We start from the raw sequence: 21,002 nt of genomic DNA, 5'->3' as shown, positions 1-21,002 counted from the left end.
TTGGCTCACTGCTAAAACTGCAAAACCCTGCCCTACCATCTGGCACCCTGCCGAAACGGCCTGCTGGGTGTGTCGTCCCCACCCGTGGGCCAGTGTGCAGTGTGCGCACGGGAATTGCGGTACAGCACTCACCACCGGTGAATAGATGCACGACATCTATTCACAGTGAGGGGAGAGTTTGGGGCAGCCCAGAATGTGCGCAAGTGCTGGGCACGCCCCCAAGAGTGCCGAAAAAGGGTTGCCCTTAAGGTTACACCCCCTTTACAAACACGTGCGACAATGCCCTTTTTACGGTCCGGCGCCCTACCCAGCACCAGGCCTAGAATAAAACATTAATGCATATTTTCACATACACTCTATAAACAGACACAGCGGCGGCAGCATCAGGGTATCTTTGAATCAGGCCCTTAGTACACTATAAGCGAAACAAAGTTGCAAAATTAAAATAATAATAATAATTTGCACAATGCAGGTTACACTGGTAAAACAGCCAATAGGAGTGACCTGCGCAATAGGCATAGGCGTGCGAGGACACATCTGTAGGAAACGACAGACTAGATACCCAGTGGAGTTTGATTTGCATTTTCACTTGCACTTTAATCACATACATGTGATGTCTTTATGGATCTATTCAGAGAGGTTCGTATAAAAGGGCAACTGTGCTGCAAACACACTGAATCAGAATAGCAATGTATATAACAATCCGGTAGTGCAAGATAAGCCCGTGTAAAGACACAAATGGGTAGGGGCTCACTTACGCCAAAATCTTTAAAGGAGGTAGTTTGTGGTCAGCAAAACTGCTTTAAACCATTAAGAATGGGGTTAACAGTATAATACATGTACAAGTGCTAACCAAAAAAGCAAGCACCATTACCTGCCATGATCCGGTCTGATGCCCCCAGTCTTGTAAACACCCTGTCCACAGGAGTTAGTCTGCAGGTTTCCGCAGGCACGTAACATCCCAGCTGTGCCATAACCACCAGCAGACCGGCCTGCAAGAAAACATGGCTGCCACTCGATCAGCACAAAACAGATTAACCTGCATTATTTTATTTTTTTAATACACAAATAGCAGGGACACACAAATGCAAACTGTGGCCCTGGATGTGTATTGGATTCCATTACACCATGGTAAGAGCTCACCTGTCTCAGCAGAGTTGACTTGCCGCCCATGTTTGGGCCGGTGACAAGCACACAGTGGGACCCATTGTCATCTTCATCGTATTCGTCCTCCTTGCAGCCTATTACAACGTCATTTGGGATAAAGTCATCTCCAAAAAAAGTTTTTGTTATGCAAGGATGACGTGATCCTCGCAGCTCCAAAAATGGCTGGGTGTCACCAGGCAACAAAATAACGGGTCTGCAAACCGGTCCATCACCTCCCCGGCTGTACTGAGCCAGGCACATTAGGCCATCTGCAGCACAGAGAGACCAGAAGTTACTGCAAGTCATAGGATGGTTTCTTTTCATCTCTCCACAAAGGCTGCTTAAATTGTCACTTTTTTTCTCTCCTTTCCGTCATTAAATACTGCCCTGGATTGAAGCACCAACCACAGATAAAGCTTTCAACAGTACTCAAACACTGGTTACTTTAGTTGGGCACCAAGCAAACGGTCCATGGATCAGAGCCTCAATACTGTTTTACCCCTCTTCATTTTGAAGATTTAGCTTAGTTAAATCTTTCTTTGAGGCATGTACAGGTGCTGGCTTAATGGATTTAGGGCCGTATTCAATTATCGGCGAAAACTACTTTTTCCTCCATTGGTGAAAAATGGATGCTTTTTTCTCACCACTGGCGAAAATGGTCGTTTTTCACAACTAAATAAACACCAAACAGGTGAAAACGGAGAAAAGAAAAAAAAAGAAAAGTGAACGATTTTTTTTTTTCCCCCGCCCAAGATTTGTGCGTTTTTTTGCCAAAGTACGCAACTTACTAAAAAAAGACGTTGGGGTAATTTATCATTGGGGGAGGGGGGGGTGGTTGGTATGTACAAAGGGTTCTGAAAGAAATCCCCACATTTTTATCCAAAAATAGGGATTTTGCATTTTTCTCCTCTCCTGGTCTGGGATGGAGAAAACTTTACGCCCGTTTGCAGTTTTTTGGGCGAAAAACATCAGTTTTAGCCGCTATTTGAATACGGCCCTAATTGTCTAGGATGGTGGTTCTCAAATTGCCTTCAAGACCCCAAACAGTTCACATTGTCCAGGTGCGTTCATTATGGACATTTTAAAAGATCCACAGGTGGAGCCAATTATTTCACTTGTGAGCACTGTTTTGGAGTCCTGAGGACCGGTGGTCTAGGAGAAAGCCTCCTTACACAGTTTACAACTAACCAAGCAAGGAGCAAACCAAAGCATAGAATGTAAGATGTGCTGACTGTCTGGGTGGGATGGTCTGTGTTCCCTACACAGGCGTCATCAGACTATTGCCGCAGTGGTGTCAGGTCCAGTGCGTTTCAGCTTGCGCCGAACGTCTTTCATTCTGATGTGCTTCTTAAGCTGGGCATCCACTATACAATTTTCTGTCAGATATCTGTCCAATCTGGCTGGTTGGAATGAAAACCTGGTAATGTATGGGAGCAAATGACAGTCGATAATATGGTTTTAAACACTGAAAAAAAAAAAAAAAAAAAAAAAAAAAAAAGGACAAAAAAAAAATTGTTCAAATTGGTTAAATTTGTGCGTTTTAACAATTTGTCTGAACAACGATATTTGACTATTTTCCAGTGTTTGTGAGCAAATGGATGATTGTCTTTTGTTCCGGCTTCACAAGACTGTGCCGACTCATTTGATGTGCAAAATTTTTATTATCTGCTTGCTACAGAGTCTCATGAAGCAGTTTTATCGCACTGCACGGTGACTAAGATGCACATTTCAGCAAAAAAGACACTACACCATTCAGCGCAGTACACCCGTGCCGCATGGCGCATTGAGGCTAAGGAGAGTATTCAATTAGGTGCAGGGTTTTTCATTTTTTTGCGCATCTTTAATTTTTCCTAAAATCCATATTTTTAGGAATAACTGTCAGTAATTGCTCTGGGACCCCGGCAGCACCCCTCCTAATGACTAATTAAACAATTGGAAGTTTCCAATTAGCTTAGTCAGTAATTACCTTCCGAAGCGCTGTCTTCTTCCTCCAGCAACGGTCTGTAAGTGTAACCCTCTGTGTGAGCACCCCCTGGAGGCAGCTGCAGAGAAACTACATCTCCCAGCAGCCACCTCCCCTCCCAGCAGCCCCCTCCCCAGTGCAAAGATGGAGGGGAGATGACCAGGAGCCGTGGAGACCACTGCACCGGTAAGTAGGTTTTTATTTTCCTCTCACCACAATTTTCAGTGCTAAAAACACAACATGCATTTTTTTTTTTTTTTTTAAACTGAATCCTGCGGGTATAGGGAGCGTGCATACCCACAGTATTCTACAATTGGGCATGAGGTCCGCGTGATTGTTTGCGGAGAAAACCTCGCTACCCATTGTATATGCCCCAAGGTGTGAGAGGACGCATCTGTACATGTCTGGAAGAAAGCACTTAATCATCTGATAAGTGAAAACCACCTCTCCTCAGTACTAGAGGGGGAGGGTACAGTGTCAGAACAGATTTAACCAACTTGTTTAAACAACTGGTTTGTCTTCCTGCGTTTGGAAGCCAATTGCTGATTGTCATTTGCTCCCATACATGACCAGATTTTCATTCCAACCAACTAGTTGGATGTAAGTTGCCTAGTGTATGGCCAGGTACCATTAATATTCATTTTTATTGAGACCCTGACGTAATCCTGCCCGACTTATCTTGGTGGCTACCCAAATATGACTTAATGCCCTGTAATGCGGCCAGTGGCACCTTTTGCCAGTAGCCAACTCCAGACAGCTTGTTCTCTACATCATACTCTTCCATGACGTTGCGGTAATCGCAAGATCAATACAATACTACTATCTTAAGTGTGCGTGTTTGCCAGGTGTATCTGGAAGCTAGTAAATGAATACATGCTGCTTATTTAGCCCTCTTCATACCAATGCCAAAGGAACCAAGTGTACCTCAAAAGCTTGTGGCACTACTGTAATAGATTACCGCCTGAGCGGGGTAAGGAAGAGACTGGACATGTACAACCACACTTCAAGGGTCAACAGATCAGCGAACAAGTAACCTATGTCCACCAGCTGTGAAGGTCTTCAGGAAAAATAAGGAGCGGAGGGTGTAGATTTTCAAGTAAGGATGAACAGTTTTACCACATACATCCCTGTCGATGGGTGGAGTGAGACCGACAGGTGTCACCCTACTGTTGATTGAGTGTTTCAGAACTGCTACTCAATGGAGTTTACAGTATCGTATGTGAGATGTAACTACACAGGCTTACCTAGTACAGCAAAACATTCAACTGCGGTTTGCCACTCTTTATAGTTTTTATCAAAGTTATAGAACAGCCTCCTCATGCAGTCTTTCAGTGCAGCGTCTCTGCGCTCTTCTGCATTTACGAGGTCGCCAAACATTTTTTCAATGGCCTTTGTCCAATAACGTTTAAATCCTTTCTTAGTGGATTTTAACTCGTACTCTTCCGGCAAGCTGCGATCTGCAACACTCTCCGGTATCTCCATTTGGTAGCGGTTCTTTGCAGTCCCCCAATAAACTATACTTTTACACCCAAGTCTTTTGCGCTGCTTCTCCAGATAATCAGCCAGGCCCTGTTCTGAAGTCTTACTATCTCTCAATGCCTCATCATAGTCAGGATCAAAGCCTGCTTTGGGGGTGATCACACCAGTCTTTTGGGCTTTCTCATGGTCAAATGAGGTATCCCACCGCTTCAGTTCAGCCGACAAGTCTGGGAAACGCCCTTTAGGATTTTTACCTTTGAGAGCAACAACCTGTTTAAGAATACTTGACTTAAAATCATCAACCACATGTTCCATAATGGCGAGGACCTCACACATCACCTTGAAACCTTCCAGAGCAGAAAGGAAATCCACTATCTTTTTCTTGCTGTAGGTGGTCTCCTCGTACATTACAGCTCTGCTATCCGGGTGGTTCTGGCTTTTTAGTGGAGAGCCAATACTGTGTATTTTGCTCAGAAGTCTCTCGAGGTCAGGAAGTTTCTTCAAGAGTTCACCAATTTCTGACACTTTCTCTGGGATGGCCATGAGATCTTCCACGGCATTGAGGCGGTCATTTATTGAGTAGGGGTTGCAGAGAGGAGCACAGAGCCACTGTTTTAAAAGGCGCTTCCCAAAAGGGGTGAAGCAGTTGTCTAGCTTTTGCAGTAGTGTACCCTCTGTAGAACCGTTTGTCCCATTCTGCAGGATTTCTAGGTTTGTTAAGGTAACCCCATCTAGAACCATGCGTTGGTTTGTCTTAGCAAAGAAACTGGTTGAGCTTTGGGCTTGTTCAAGGTCAACGTCAACGGGAACGTACTCTACAAAGTTTGCCATAGAGAGCAGCTCTTGATCAATAAGACATTTCTTTAGGTAAAAGACACAGGCCCCAAGAGCAGAAAGAGCCAGCTCGCTCTTTTCGCCGGGCGTAAGTGCCAAGGAGTCACTACCGGAAGTCATACCGTTTATCACCGGGGGTAAAGAGCAGTTATCATGGTCATCTTTGCTGTCTTTCACAAAATAACTCTCTTCAGCCAGGATCTTTAGTGTTTTAGAGGCTTCCCAAAACTGAGAGGATGGCTGTAACCCCTCTTGAATTGAAGTGGACAAGCAGCTTTTGAGAACTTTTTTTGTATCCGGCGACGGGTTACCCTTTTCGAACAAGACCTGAACTGGAGGGAAGTGAGCTACCAAAGTCCTGAACCTTGAACAATGGCGGTCATCTTGGAACTGACCGACATGAAATTTTCCGACTGATGTGTCCACAAAGCAGACACCATATACTCTAGGCTGACCAGCGGAGTCTTCCATTTTTTCCTTGAAACACAAAAGGTATTTGTGGTGGCTTTCTGATGGGTTCCCGTCTAGAATACTGTAAGTCTGCGTCCCCTTTGTGATGATCCTGCATATTTCTCTTCTCACAACCTTGTCAAACTTGCTGGGATGAGACATGGACTTGCAACGGGCTTCCATCATCTCTGGGGTTTCGGTCTGCTCTACCCTGGCGACTTTGTAAACCTTCTGCACAAGGACATCGGAGAAACGCCCAAAGGCAATCTCTGGGAATCCGGAGTGAGCCCAAGCGCCCTTCATGAAGGTCAGGCCCAACTCGCTGACACCAATAACGGCATCCATGTGATACAGTTCATAAAACTTCCCAACCTTATAGAATATAACCGTGTCGAAGTTCTGAGATTTCAGCTGCCACCATTTTCTCATACCTGGAGTGCATCTATTAAGAAAATCATCTGGAACATACAAAGTGGTTGGGTCGTAATCGTCATCGCTTTGTCTCCTGCGTTTAGCATCTTTCCGTTTCCCGTCTTGAAGCCACTCCAACTTTTCATGATCCCACGCAGAACCACCACCTCCAGTGCCTCCAGGACTTGACTGTGATTCAAAGGCTTCTGGGGCAGAAAAAGAGGACAGCTTCAACTTGGCCTCTGAGGACACGTTCACTGCTCTCTTTGGCGTTTCTGCCACATCGTTCTGAAGAACCTTTTTTGAGGATGGGGCCTTTGAACCACTTCCTCGCTTGCGTTTGATAGGGACCTTGACCGGGCTGTCTTCAGTGATAGACTCTGGTTCAGACACTTTGTCCTCGTCTACGCCGCTGCTGGCCTCATCGCTGCTTGCAGAATCCTTCGCATCAGGCTTGAACTCGTCATCTGAGAAATTGTCGTCGCTGTCGGACTGCATTATAATTCTCCGTCTCTTGGGCTTCCCATTGCTTCTGCTTTCACGAGGTGGTCGGCCTGTCTTTTGCTCAGAAACCTCCTCAACACTTACAGGAGAACTCTCCTCTACCTGGTGGGGAAAAGAAAAACTGAAGTCAGTCCATTGTATATTTGTACCGAGATATCATAAATAAAACAGAATGATCTCTAATTATAATTTGGGAAATTCACATCTATAAACATGAACCTAGTATGTTCTGCAAGCACTAACACACCAAGCAGGAGCCATTTAATTAGGTCCCCGGTTACCCAATTACTGCATTCAAACCCGAACGTCGTAATGTTCTGCATAAGGGGAAAACCGGTGACGTCACAACCTTTAGCGTCACTAATAATGTCCCTAGATAGAAGTGTGTAGGTGGGAAACCTACAGCACTACAAAAGAATAAGCAACCTACATACTGTATAATACCATAATACATGGAATAAGTGGTTAAGATACAACTTACACCGAATCAATTAATGCTGGCTATAAGGGGTAAGATAATATTGTCTTGATTCTGGACACTGAGGTGGATTCAATACAGCGATGAAGATCGCTAAATGGTATCAGTACGTGCACCGCCGTGTAAAGGAGAGCGGCAGATAAATACATGTACACACCCGCACACTACCATAGTGGTCCTACCATCCCTACACATAACCTGACTAATTCCTGCTAGGCCAGACACTGCGTATGTCTGATTCTGAACAGATTTTGCAGAAATTATATAGATTAAAACCAGATGAAATGGAGACTTGAAATCAGCCAACCACAGACCGCGTGGACAGAGAGCTACCTGGCTGATCCTGCCAGTAGCATATGCTTGTCTCAAAGATTAAATTATGCACACATGGCCGGTACAGTAAAACTGCGAATGGCTCATTAAATCATTTATGGTTCCTTTTTGCACACATGTATCTACCCATCTAAAAAAAATTAGAGATGCTGCAAGGAAATTGGAACATTATATTTATGTTCATCTCCTATGAGTGTTACCTCCATTTCCTCCTCTGAATGCGACGATTCTGCGCAGACTGCCAGCGCCAGCCTCTTCTCTTTGTCCGCCTTCATTGCCTCGTCTGCCATTTTCATCGCTTTTCTAAGGTCTGGTCTAGTACTGAAAAACTTCCCTCCCTTTTGGGCTTCTGAAGCTGCCGACCCTACAGGCACAATAAACATGATTCATCATATTTAGAACTCGTGTTCTGCACACACAGCTATATCCTAAAGCACCGAGAGGGTCATAAATACAAAACTTCAAGGTCAATGCTTTGACATTTTAGAAGGTCCCTATAAAATCACACATTATATATTAGTATGTCATACTATAAACAAAGGCAGCAGCGAATATTAAAAAAAAAGTTATAATCGTGAGGATAAGCATTCCAGTATCATTTAAACATTTGTTTTAGAATGATCTACTGAATATTTTTCTAAAGTGGCCAGGAGCTAACTAGCAGCGTTAAGAAGCTTCTCCCATGCTAAGTGCAGTAAAGTGAAGGCGCGCCTGGCACTTGCAACCAGCCCCGAAGCTCTACTTTATCACGTATTTCTGCTTGCACCTCAGAAGGGTTTGAGCAGAAATCTGTGAAAAAGTGCAGCTTCGGGGCTAGTCATCCAAAAAAAAAAAAATGAATAGCTCCCGGGCTCTTCAGATGGGAGCTGCGAACTATTGAATCGCCCCAAAGGGATGCACACAATAAAAACGTGATTGTCCAGTTTCTCCAAATACAATTTCAGCCATATGAGCGTACCTGAAAAGCTGTTTATATATTTTGCACCTATCCATCCTCTGGTTGGAGACTCGTCAAAAAACTGCACATGGACATGAAGGGATTTCCCCTTTCCCCTGAGATGAGTGCCTTCCCTGGGGTGGTTGTAGACTAAAGAGGGCCACCAAGGGTGACCTGGCATCTTGGCCCATACCAGGTCTCCAGGAAAAAAATCACACACAACACTGCAAAAATACAAAACAAAATAAATATTAGAAAAAAATATATATTTATTCATATATATGAGAGAGAGAGAGAAAGAGAGAAAGAGAAAATATATATATATATATATATAAATATAACGAGATATGGTAAGAACTTACCTTTATCTCTGTTTCTACGAAGTCCATAGGGTCCACAGGGTGACCTTGGGGGTATAGCTGGATCCTGGATCCTCGGGCACCACGGATTTAAAGCTTTTAGCTGCTCCCAGGATGCACTTGGGTCCAACCTCCCCTATACCCCGCCCCCGAGCCACAGGCACCTCAGTTGGTAAGCAGCCCAGGCCGGAGGAGGAGACGAAACAGAGAGAAGGAAGACTGGAACACACAAGAACCATACTCACAGAAATGGGAGACGGAAAACCGGTGACCAGTCACAGAGCCCATATGAAGCCAGGTGCGTCAGGGCGGGTGCCCTGTGGACCCTATGGACTTCGTAGAAACAGAGATAACAAAGGTAAGTTCTTACCATATCTCTTGTTTTCTACTTCAGGGTCCATAGGGTGACCTTGGGGATGTCCCAAAGCAGTCCAACTAAGGGCGGGGACGCTCCTGTGCTGATAGGAGAACCCGGCGCCCAAAGGATGCATCCTGAGAGGCAAAGGTGTCAAACGCATAGAACCTCAAAAAGGTCTGAATGGAAGACCAGGTGGCCGCCTTACAGAGCTGAACAGCAGAGGCGCCACGGCTAGCAGCCCAAGAAGGGCCCACGGACCGAGTGGAATGAGCCTTAACAGAGGCTGGAACAGGTAAACCCTCCTGCATATAAGCCTCAATAATAACAGAACGAAGCCAACGGGCTAGAGTCTGTTTGTTGGCAGGCCAACCCCTCTTGTGAAAACCAAAGAGGATAAACAAAGAATCCGACTTCCTCACAGAACTAGTCCGGTCCACATAAACCTGGAGTGCCCTTACAACGTCTAAGGAAGTCTCCCCAGCCGAAAGATCAGGTGACTGAAAGGCTGGTACAACAATTTCCTGATTAATGTGGAACCTGGAAACCACCTTAGGCAGGAAATCAGGACGAGTGCGAAGCACCGCTCTGTCCTGATGAAAAATCAGAAAAGGGGGACGACAAGAAAGCGCCCCCAAATCTGAAACCCTCCTGGCAGAAGCAATTGCCAAGAGGAAAACAATTTTAAAAGTTAGCCACTTGAGCTCCACTGACTCCAAGGGCTCAAAAGGAGGACCCTGTAAGGCCCTAAGAACCACCGCCAAATCCCACGGGGCCACAGGTGGCACAAAGGGAGGCTGGATTCTCAAAACACCCTGGAAAAAGGTGTGTACGTCCGGCATAGCAGCGATCCTGCGCTGGAACCACACCGACAGAGCAGACACGTGTACCTTCAGTGAAGAAAGACGTAATCCTAAGTCCAAACCCGACTGAAGGAAAGCCAGAATACGCGAAACCCGGAACACCTGGGGATCATAGTTTCTGGCCTCGCACCACTGAAAGTAAGTGTGCCACACTCTGTGATAGATCCTCGCGGAAGCAGGCTTGCGCGCCCTCAGCATGGTGGTAATAACGGAGCTAGAAAAGCCCCGAGACCTCAGGACGGCTGTCTCAAGAGCCACGCCGTCAAAGATAGTCGACCCAGATCCGGGTGAAGACAGGGCCCCTGAGACAACAGGTCCCGCCGTTGAGGTAGGAGGTACGGAGCGTCGATGGACAGGCTCCGCAGATCGGAGTACCACGGCCTTGTGGGCCACCAGGATCAATGTGCCTCCGTCCTGTTTGAACTTGCGCAGGACCCGAGGCAGCAGAGATATCGGAGGGAACAAGTAAGCCAGTTGAAACAGCCATTTCACCGACAGCGCGTCTATCAGACTTGCGCCATCAGGTCCAGCTCTGGCAGCCCCCACTTGTCCACGAGTAGTTGGAATACCTCTGGATGAAGCGACCATTCCCCGGGATGCACATCGTAACGGCTGAGGAAGTCTGCCTCCCAATTGAGGACTCCTGGGATGAAAACTGCCGAGAGAGCTGGAAGATAGCGCTCCGCCCAAGCCAGGATGCGGGACACCTCCGACATCGCAGCTCGACTGCGAGTCCCTCCCTGGTGATTGATGTACGCCACCGTGGTGGCGTTGTCTGACTGCACCTGAACGGCCCTTCCGTGAAGAGCGGTGCCGGACGACTGCAGGGCTCTGTATACTGCCCGCAGTTCCAGGATGTTGATGGGAAGAATCGCTTCCTCCGCCGACCAACGACCCTGAAGTGACAAGGAGCCTGTCACCGCCCCCCAACCCCGGAGACTGGCATCTGTCGTGAGCAGAACCCATTCTGGGATCCAAAAGGGGCGCCCCTCCAGGAGATGCGCTGTCTGCAGCCACCAGGCTAGGGACAGACGCACCTCCGAGGACAACACCAGCATCTGAGAGCGGATCCTGTGTGGCAATCCGTTCCATTCTGAAAGAATCAGCCCCTGCAGGGGCCTGGAATGGAACTGGGCAAACTCCACCATGTCGAATGCCAACACCATGGACCCCAAAACTCTCATCGCTGAGTGCACCGACACTCTGCCACTGCTCAGACAACTGTAAATCCACAGCTGTAAGGAGGAGACCTTCTCTGGAGTCAGAAAAATCCGTTGCTGACGAGAGTCCAGCAGGGCCCCCAAATGAACCATCCGTTGTGATGGGATGAGGGAGGATTTCTTCCAGTTGATCAACCAGCCGTGCGCCTGTAGACAAGCGACCGTCAGGTGGAGATGCTGGATCAGTACCTCCGGGGAGCTTGCCAGCAAGAGGAGGTCGTCTAGATACGGTAGCAACCGTATCCCCTGGCTCCGAAGGTGAGCCGCCATGACCGCCATCACCTTGGTAAATACCCTTGGTGCCGTGGAGAGACCAAAGGGTAGAGCCCTGAATTGGTAGTGGTTGTGGAGAATAGCAAACCGCAGAAACCGTTGGCGGTTGGCGCGATATTGCTATAGGCACATGGAGGTAGGCGTCCTGGATATCCCCCGGTTCCATCGCCAGTATGATGGAACGCAAAGTTTCCATCCTGAATTTGGGAACCCTGAGAAACCTGTTCAGGGACTTCAAATTGAGGATGGGGCGATGAGAGCCATTGGGTTTCTGCACCAGAAACAGCGTAGAGTAATACCCCATCCCACGTTGAGACTGTGGTACGGGTATAATGACCCCCGCCGTCAGCAAGGCCTCTATGGCTTCCTGAACCTGCAAGGCCTTGGTTTTGTCCTGAGAAGGACTTGTGCAAAAAAACTGGCAAGGCGGCCTGTGCCGAAAAGACAGGGCGTACCCCTGGGAGACCACTTCTCGCACCCAGGCATCCGTGGTGGTATTGTGCCAGCACTGGGCGAATTGAAGAAGTCGGCCTCCCACTCTGGGGTCCCCCAGAGGGAGGCCCGTCCCATCACGCAGAAGGCTTATTTTCTGGCTTGGAAGAAGGGCGCCTAGCACTCCAGGCTTGCTTCTTTGGCTTTGAGGCGGTCTTGGGTGCGGACTGCCTCGGGAAGGACTGACCCTTTGCCTTGCCCTGAACCCGAAAGGAACGAAACGCCGAGCTCCGGACCTTAGCAGGTGTAGTAGCTGAAGGGAGGAAGGCTGACTTGGATTTTGCCAGGGTATCTACTATTTAGTCCAGGTCCGGACCAAATAGTAATTCCCCATTAAAAGGTAAGGCCTCCAAGCCTTTCTTTGAATCCGCGTCTGCTCTCCAAGACCGCAACCACAAGGATCTACGAGCAGACACTGCTGCCACCGAAACCCTAGAGGTCAACAGGCTAGCATCCAAAGATGCTTCTCCAATGTAGGAGGCGGCATCTCTCATCTGTCCTAACAACGCCCTCTGGACGTCCGGAGATTCATCCGTAAACGTGTCCTCCAAGGCGTTGGCCCACCCCTCAATGGCCTTGGCCACCCAGGAGATGGCCATGGACGGCCGAGCTACAGCCCCAGAGAGAGAATAAATAGACTTTAGACAAGTCTCCACCTTCCTGTCCGTAGGATCCTTCAGCGAGGATATAGACGGCAATGGCAAAGTAGCACTCCTGATGAGGCGTGTTGTTACATGGGAATCGACTGCAGGTGGAGTTTCCCATTTCTTACAATGCGCTTCCGGGAATGGATAATTGGACGCCAAGCGTTTCTGTGGCAGGAAACGCTTACTGGGCGTCTGCCAGGCCACCGCCATGTGATCAGTCAACTGATCAGACAAGGGGAACGCTGTAGAAGTAACCTTAGCTTTTTTAAAACTAGGATACCTTGACTTGGGAGCGGGTGCCTCATCCTCAATCAGAAGAATAACCCGCACCGCCTTAACCAGAGCCCGCACATTGATGGAAGACTTAGTGTCTACCTCCTGGACTGAGGCATCTGAGGCTGAGTCATCCTGCACCTCACCATCATCCGAGGACCCCTCAGAATCCGAAAGATGCGCAGCCTGTGCCATGACTGAGCGTTTAGACGCCCTGGAGGGCACGTCACTGCGCAACATCGACTGAAAAGCCGAAGATGCTGCCGCCAAATCTTGGACAGTGTGGGAAAGCGCATCCACCCAGGGTGGAGGAGCTGTCACAGGAGCCTGAAACGGCACCACAGCCGGCTGTGCCACAGGGGTGGACTGAATATACATTGGCAACGCCGCATAGGGACCAACAGGCTGAGACCCCGGGGGAGTCTGCAATAATTGTGGGACACCCGGGGAATGGGGGATGGCAGGCTGGGGCAACGTACTAGTAGGGGCGGCAGTCGGGACCGACAGACGGTCCGCGATGGACACCAGCACCTGGGAAAACATCGCCCATGGTGGCTCCTGCAACATGGGAGGTTTAGACGTACCAGGGACCGCCTGGCACCGTCCGCACAGGCCGTCCTGTGACAAATCCTCCCTATCCACTCCTGCAGAACAGCGCCTGCAGGAGAACAATGCCGGAGCCCCGGAGTGCTCAATCTCCTCCTCAGACATGACTTAGGAAGAAAACGTGCGCACTCACCAGTGTGCTGAACAACAGCCCACAATATGGCACCGTGTAGCACACAACTGTATGTGACGGACCTCACAAATACGTGATCTATATAGGTGAGGTCAGTAGAAACACCCTTCCCCCGCATACCTGTAGGGCTTGTAGGAGAAGGAAAGGGATAGGTACAGGCTGACAGTAAGTAGAAAAAAGACACAGACAGGCAGCACTAGCAAAAGTCACATACCATGCAGGAAGATATACTCACTGCACCTTTCCACTACAATCAACCTCCCAGATTCAGTGTCTGGGAGGGCTATAGTGCTGTGTACACTGTCCTTGTCGGGGGAGAGGTACACAGGGGGACCGGTCCGCGTGCTCCCTGAGAGTATCCACGCTGCCAGTAAGAAAATGGCCGCTGGAGACCTCAGAGGAGGAGTGGCTGAGTAGCTGCAGCTCAGCGACGCCAGACTCCGAGCTGAAAGGCGCGCTGAGCTGAGGGGAGGAGCCGCTGACAGGGAAGGCTTCCTCCCCTGGCTAGCATATTTAACCCCCAAGGTTGCGGCATCCCGCTTGCCGCTTAATTACCCTGGTGGTCTAGTGGTCTGGCGGGGTATGCCTCCGATGGAGGGGGGGCCCGCCGCCACCGCTAGCGCCCCCGGTCTGTCCCCTAGACCAGGGGCATGGGACTGCATATAAAAGGCATTAACCGCGCACCGCCGCTAATCAGCGGTGCGCGGCTTACCTGATCTCCCCGGCGTCTTCCGGCAGCAGTCCCGGGGGAAGCCAGAGTCCGGCTAGTACAGACTCTGGCTTCCCCTGCCGCGATCCCCAGTTCAGTGCTGGCGTCGCGGCGCCAGCAGGGAGAAGGAGCGGCAGCGTGGGCGTCTTACAGACAGCCCAGTGCTGCCGCTCTGGAAAAAAGAACTAATGTAAAAATAAATTTAACCTAGTTAAATAAAAAGCTTTAGGGGGCTACTCCTGCAGCCCCCCCCCCCGCAGGGTGACCCGACTCCGGCCGGGCACCATCTTAAACTGAGGTGCCTGTGGCTCGGGGGCGGGGTATAGGGGAGGTTGGACCCAAGTGCATCCTGGGAGCAGCTAAAAGCTTTAACTCCGTGGTGCCCGAGGATCCAGCTATACCCCCAAGGTCACCCTGTGGACCCCTATGGACCCTGAAGTAGAAATATAGTCTAGTGCGCATGTGCAAATAAATCTTGAGGTAGCATCCAATACAATTGTGTCAATGATTAGTTTAATAATAAATAGTGACAGTGCAAAAACATTGTAAACAATATATAAGAAACCATTTATTTTACATAGAAAGAAGACAATTTTTAAAATACAATAAAGGAAGGCAAGGTTGGACAATATAAATATATAGACCAAACTAATAAAAAATATATTGTACTTCATAAAAGTAGAAACAAAAAAACAAGGGACTTGGACTATTCTTACCTCCATGAACTGGGTCTGACTACCCCATTAAGAAAAGCATATGATTATCCTCTCTGTTATTTTGTTTCTACTTTCATGAAGTACAATATATTTTTTATTATTTTGATCCATATATTTATATTGCCCAACCTTGCCTTCCTTTATTTATTGTATTTTAATAATGGTCTGCTTTCTATGTAAATTAAATGGTTTCTTATATATATTTTTTACAATGTTTTTGCACTGTCGCTATTTATTAATAATCAACTAATTATTGACAATTGTATTGGATGCTACCTCAAGATTTATTTGCACATATGCACTACACTTTATATTTCTCTTTATATACACGGTTCTTTATATAAATATATGCAGTGGATAGGCACTATTGTCGCTCACTTAGTAACTTCATTGATAGATATATACACACACACATATGCATCGTGGACCTATGTTCAATAGACAAAGTTTACAAGGTTATTTAGCTAAAGCTGAAAAATTTATTTTCTGTGACCAATGAGTAAATGTGGCCTCTTTACTGGCAGTTTTGCATTTCAGAGGGTAAATATATCTGAAGCCAATTCTTCCCAAATATAACAAAATGTGGACAAACAGAAGCTCAGCCCTGCCCATCTCCCATATAACTGAACAAGGATAACGAGTTAGCACAATTAAACTTAAATTTAATATTTTTTTCGGAATTTTACAATACAAATATCTGACCTAGGGGTGCCATAAAAATAGCTGATACTCTAGGGCAGGGATGGGGAACCTCAGGCCTATAAAGGCCCGCGGAATCATTTGGTCTGGCCCTTGGAGCTTTTTTCTGCTATCCTCATCTGGCTAGCAGGGTGCCTAGAATGGCACCCTGCAGCCAGAATCTATGCAGCAGTGCCACCTGGAGCATCCTTAGGGCACTTCAGATGGTCACATCGCTGCCCTTTCAGCTCCCCGGAACATCCTCAGGATGCTCCGGGCATTGCTGTAATCAGCGGCGATTGTGGCCCCCGTGTGAAGTCACGCGGAGGGGGTGTGGCCTGCACCAGGCCGTAAATAATGCTTTATATATCAAAACGGCCCTAGGCAGAAAAAAAGGTTCCCCACCCATGCTCTAGGAGGTAAATTCACTAAAGTGACAATTTTTAGTAGTGAGTTTTAGAAGCGATGTTGCCCATAGCAACCAATCAGATTCTACTTAACATTTAACTAGCACCTTCTAGAACAGGGCTGGCCAAAAGGTCGATCGCGAACTACCGGAAGCTTGCGACTAACCTGCTACAGCAACTGGGATACGCTGGTCTCTGAAGTGAACAGAGACTAAAGAAGCCTCTGTTCACTTCAGAGGCTGGCATTCCCAGTGATGCATTGCGCGGGGTGCGCATGTTGGGCAGCCATGTGAGGAGCCTGCGCGCCGATCCAGTCAGCGGCAGGCAGCCAGCGACTACGTGGGAGCGTGAAGAGAGGTAAGTACTAAACAGGGGAAGGGGCACAGCATAAGGGGCACTACTGTGTCGTAACGTGAATAAGATTGTGCTGCTGTGTGTAGCAATTTGAATTAGGGATACTGTGTGATTTCGGCAGGACAGACCCCACGTCCCTTGCTGTGATGTCACGCCCCCTTTTTGCATATCATGCCCTTTTTCGGGCTTGGTAGATCACAAAAGTTTGTTTGTTTTAAAAGTAGATCACAGAGTCCAAAAGTCTGGCCACCCCTGTTCTAGAAGATAATAGCTAGAATATGATTGGTTGCTATGGTCAACATCTCTTCTAAAACTCACTTCTAAAAATTCTCACTTTAGTAAATTTACCCCCTAGGACTCAGTGATTCAAGTTTTGGAACCACTGTATGAAGCAACACAGCAAATTTCAAGGTTTGGCTAAATAAGGTGTTTTTTCTTTTTCTTGTTTTATCTTAAAGAAGCCGCCGGTTTGGATAGATCATGGTTCATTCTATTTTATTCTGAACAGCTAAACAAATACGATTGCATAATTTAGGAGCTACGTAATTCTAAAGCTAACCACACATCGCCATCTTCCACAAATCCCTTTTCTAAGCTATCCATCACTTCGCTAGCCCACACTACTACTTTTGCGCCTCCCATTCACAAAGGAATTTGATATATATATATATATCCCCAAGTGCAGAGATATTACCTGCCAACACTTGCAGTATACATTTACAGCACATTTTGCATTACAGACAAACTATCCTACTCATCCACTACAAAATTAATGCAAACCGGATCACGGACAGGATTTGATTGCACGTCTCCAACACAGATTTAGTACAATTTGTCAAAATCTAATTGTATGACTACACTAACAAAGCCTTATATGGCTTACAGCTCCCAATCGTGTCAGGACTCACTGATAGTTTAGGAAAGGACATAGGGGTCAATTCAATTAGGGGGTGATGCCCATGTTTTAGCGCACTCCAATGATGCACTTGGGGTAGCATAATTTTTTTACACACCCATATGGGACTGCCAAAAAAAAAAGCTATTTAGGGAGGTTACAGCAGCGCACATCACCCACAATTTGTCCCTAAGCATTACAAAAGTCTTAATTACTATGTTTAAAGCAGATAGACCCCTTTTTATTCACCAGAGACCCATTCTCAAAAAGAACAGCCAGAACGATAACAACAAGTTTATAGGTTATAGCTATACACATGAAAAATAAATGTTTAAAGCACCAAGTTAAATAGAAAGCAGTGAAAAACAGCTTCTCAATAAAACTATGAAGTCACATTGCGATTAGAGGGGAAAAAAATATAGAACCAACATGAGTTTGGCGAGTTTGCTGCTGAATTTAAAGCGGCAATCAGCTATAAGCCTGGGTTTGCCTTATAATGTATTGCCACTGTAAATGTAGCTGTGAACTTGCTGAAATCACCCCGGTGTCGTTACCTCAAACCTATTACATATCCCCCATAGAAAGATTTTACACCATGCTTAGCGTTATATGCAACACACTACATCCTCTGTCTTCTAAATCTCATGCTTGGCTGAAAAAACCATGGTTGACTTTTTTTTTTTAAGACCAAGTAACATTAGGCTGTTGCGTGAGATCCAATGTAATAATTCTGCCACCGTTGTAGGAATAAGTCTTTGCAATAAAATAGGACAACACAAACTCAACTTCAGATCAAAGGTCGGACTCATCTGGTCTATAAGAGTGCAAAGCTGTACACATGACTACACCGCGTTACCATGGGAACTCAAAGGCTAGTTTATTTAAATATGCAGATGATCCAAGAGTGCTGCAGGATTTCTGGAGTTTATCAAGGACTGAGGCTCTCCTCTTAACTAGTCACCCAATCACTGGAACCTATGTAGCCGAGTGTACACTCCATCTTTACAAATCCATATAAAGACTCCTAACTGCCATTTTTTTCAAACACTGCCCATAACATGACAGGAGCAGATTGTTTAGTACTTTATTAGGAGCAGATTGGTTGGAACTTTATTTTTTCCCACTTTATCACTTTCCAAGGCCTCGTGCTTCTTCCCCAGAAGAGAACCCTGCATGACAAGGGCCAGGCTGTGGTGAAAGTGAATATATTGTCTGGCTTAAAATGAAGTTCAGCCACCTGCACACCCAATACTCGTACAGTATATGCAAAAAGTATCAAAACGTTTATATTGCCACATAGGGTTATCAGACCAAAAATGCAGCACATGTAGCAAACACTTGGGCGATAAAGTGGACGACTGAACGATAACGATATCGTTCAGTCGTCCACCTTATCGTCCATTTTTAACCCCAAAACGATGAACGATAACGACGACGCGCATTCCCGCGGGTCGTTCGTCATCATCGTTCATCGGGCTGACATGCAGGCCAACCTGACGAGCTCGTCAGGTTGCTGCATGTTGGGGAATGGGGGAGAGATCCCGGCGCTGAACGATATCGTTCAGCGGCTGTGCTCAATGTCATGAACGACATTGAGCACAGCCTGCCGGGGACAACACTACACGATATCGCTCAGGGAGCATATCGTGTACCCACCATTAGGAAGCTCTAGCACCATCATACTCATCTGAGTCACTGTCCCTGCATATGGGTCTCCCAATACAGTATGCAGGCAGTGACACCAATGAGGATCGTGCTATATAAAGTAACTAATAAGAAGGCAGTGTCACCAGGGCAAAGGGAGCATTTGTAAGCGTGAGTGCCGAGCCTTCACAGGATTTTCTCATTCACACATCTAGCAAATAGACATTTTAAATATAAATACAACCCTTTACTTATTTAGGCACTAGTTTCAAATGAAAGATTTAAGTCATACTTTCTAGTGATAATCCCAAAATTCAGCAGCTCTTCAGAAATCCCAGGGATTCACAGCATTTTACAGCATGATGAGGTAGGGGTGCAGCTCACGGTGCAGTGAGCCCCAACAGATGGACATCACCCTCCGGGAGCTCTCAGTGTAGCATAGTGAAGTGTAGGGAAGGATGTTTGTGCTGCCTTTAAGCAATAATTGTTATATATATATCCATACTGCTTAAGGCCCCCCATACACAGTGCAATAAAGCAGCCAATCCGACGGATGCTGCTATATCGCACGTGTATAGCCATGATATTGGCTATACACGTTCGGCTGCTATATCACACGTGTATAGCCATGATATTGCACAAAGAGCGTTCCCGTGGTGACATACATCGCATCCCCTGATCTTACTGCAGGATCAGTCGATACGATGTGCGATCCCATGCATCACTATGCGGGTGAGGGAGCCGGCGTTATCGGGCAGTTGGCCACCCAATCGCACAGTGTGTGCGGACCACCAGATACGTCGGATTGCATTGCACCGTATATGGCTGGCATTATATTACCTGCTATCAGTGCCCAGAGCAGCTCACCCCACAGGGACTGAAGGTGACACATGGTCAGTGCTAGGTGTGACACCTGGGTGATGACACTACATAGAGAAGCTGACCCTATTGGGACAGCTGGTGACCTGGTCAGTGCTAGATGTGACACGCCAGGCTGATGACACTACATAGAGAAGCTGACCCTACGGGGACGGCAGGTGACACATGGTCAGTGCTAGATGTGACACACACCAGGCTGATGACACTACATAGAAGGGAGGGTGTGCTGTGTACATGACATCTCTTAGCCTGAGGACCAAACTGTGACCTAATCTCCTGATGCATTATGAGGCCTGTAGTTCCTGCCTGTGCTTATCTGCTGGCTATAGCATGCTGGGACCTGTAGTTCCACAACAACCAGAGCCCAGCACGCCATACGCACCGCCCACCACCGTACCTGGGCGTGGAGGACCGGGGAGTCTTCCCCCCAGGCTTCGGGACCGCTGCTGACTCTTTCGGAGAGGAGCCGGACTTGTGTCTCCCCGGGAGCGGCACGTCGGCCTCGGTGGGAGAGTCCCCGCTCTGCAGCTTGCTGCTCCTGGCCGGGGGGGACTTGGTGAAGAAGCTGAAGAGGGTGCTCTGCTTGGACATGGCGGCGGCTCAGCCAGTCAGTGTCTCCCCCCACTCCTGTCCTGCGCAGCGCGGGAGTCACGGAGCTGGCGGGAAACACAGACAGAACGGATGTGTGGGACAGAGCGGGAGCCAATCAGCGAGCGGGGGAGGAGGGGCTGTGGGAGCACGTGTAGCACAGGCTTAGCGTTGTTGCCATGGAGACGCTTTGAACTTGCTGCAGCAGCCTCACCGTGGTGGTTGATGCTAGATCCTATGTGGAGAAAGGATCTCTGTGACGCCTGGTAAAACCCACCCACAACAGTGTCGTTGTGACAGGGATTGGACGCCAGGCAGCAACGCACACTAAATCGCACCCAATTCGCCACAAAATTGTGTAGTTTGCGGCCCCGTA

At 47.6% G+C, this 21,002-nt stretch overlaps 1 protein-coding gene across 1 annotated transcript in view; it reads right to left on the bottom strand.

The window, feature by feature from the left end:
- MSH6 (mutS homolog 6) overlaps positions 1-20,744 on the bottom strand; it is a 28,579-nt gene extending 7,835 nt beyond the window's left edge. Inside the window, exons 1-6 of the mRNA XM_088450719.1 lie at positions 20,436-20,744; positions 8,557-8,759; positions 7,799-7,962; positions 4,354-6,889; positions 1,144-1,415; positions 875-992 (exon numbers count right to left, since the gene is read on the bottom strand). Coding sequence (XP_088306845.1) covers positions 875-992; positions 1,144-1,415; positions 4,354-6,889; positions 7,799-7,962; positions 8,557-8,759; positions 20,436-20,629 — 3,487 coding nt within the window. The 5' untranslated portion in view covers positions 20,630-20,744. The remainder of the gene's footprint in view (positions 1-874; positions 993-1,143; positions 1,416-4,353; positions 6,890-7,798; positions 7,963-8,556; positions 8,760-20,435) is intronic.
- Positions 20,745-21,002: the final 258 nt, after the last annotated feature.

The sequence above is a fragment of the Taudactylus pleione genome, unplaced genomic scaffold, assembly GCF_031769625.1.
Source record: "Taudactylus pleione unplaced genomic scaffold, aTauple2 ptg000522l, whole genome shotgun sequence".
NCBI classification, from domain to species: Eukaryota; Metazoa; Chordata; class Amphibia; order Anura; family Myobatrachidae; genus Taudactylus; species Taudactylus pleione.
This window is presented reverse-complemented; position numbering and strand designations above follow the sequence as displayed.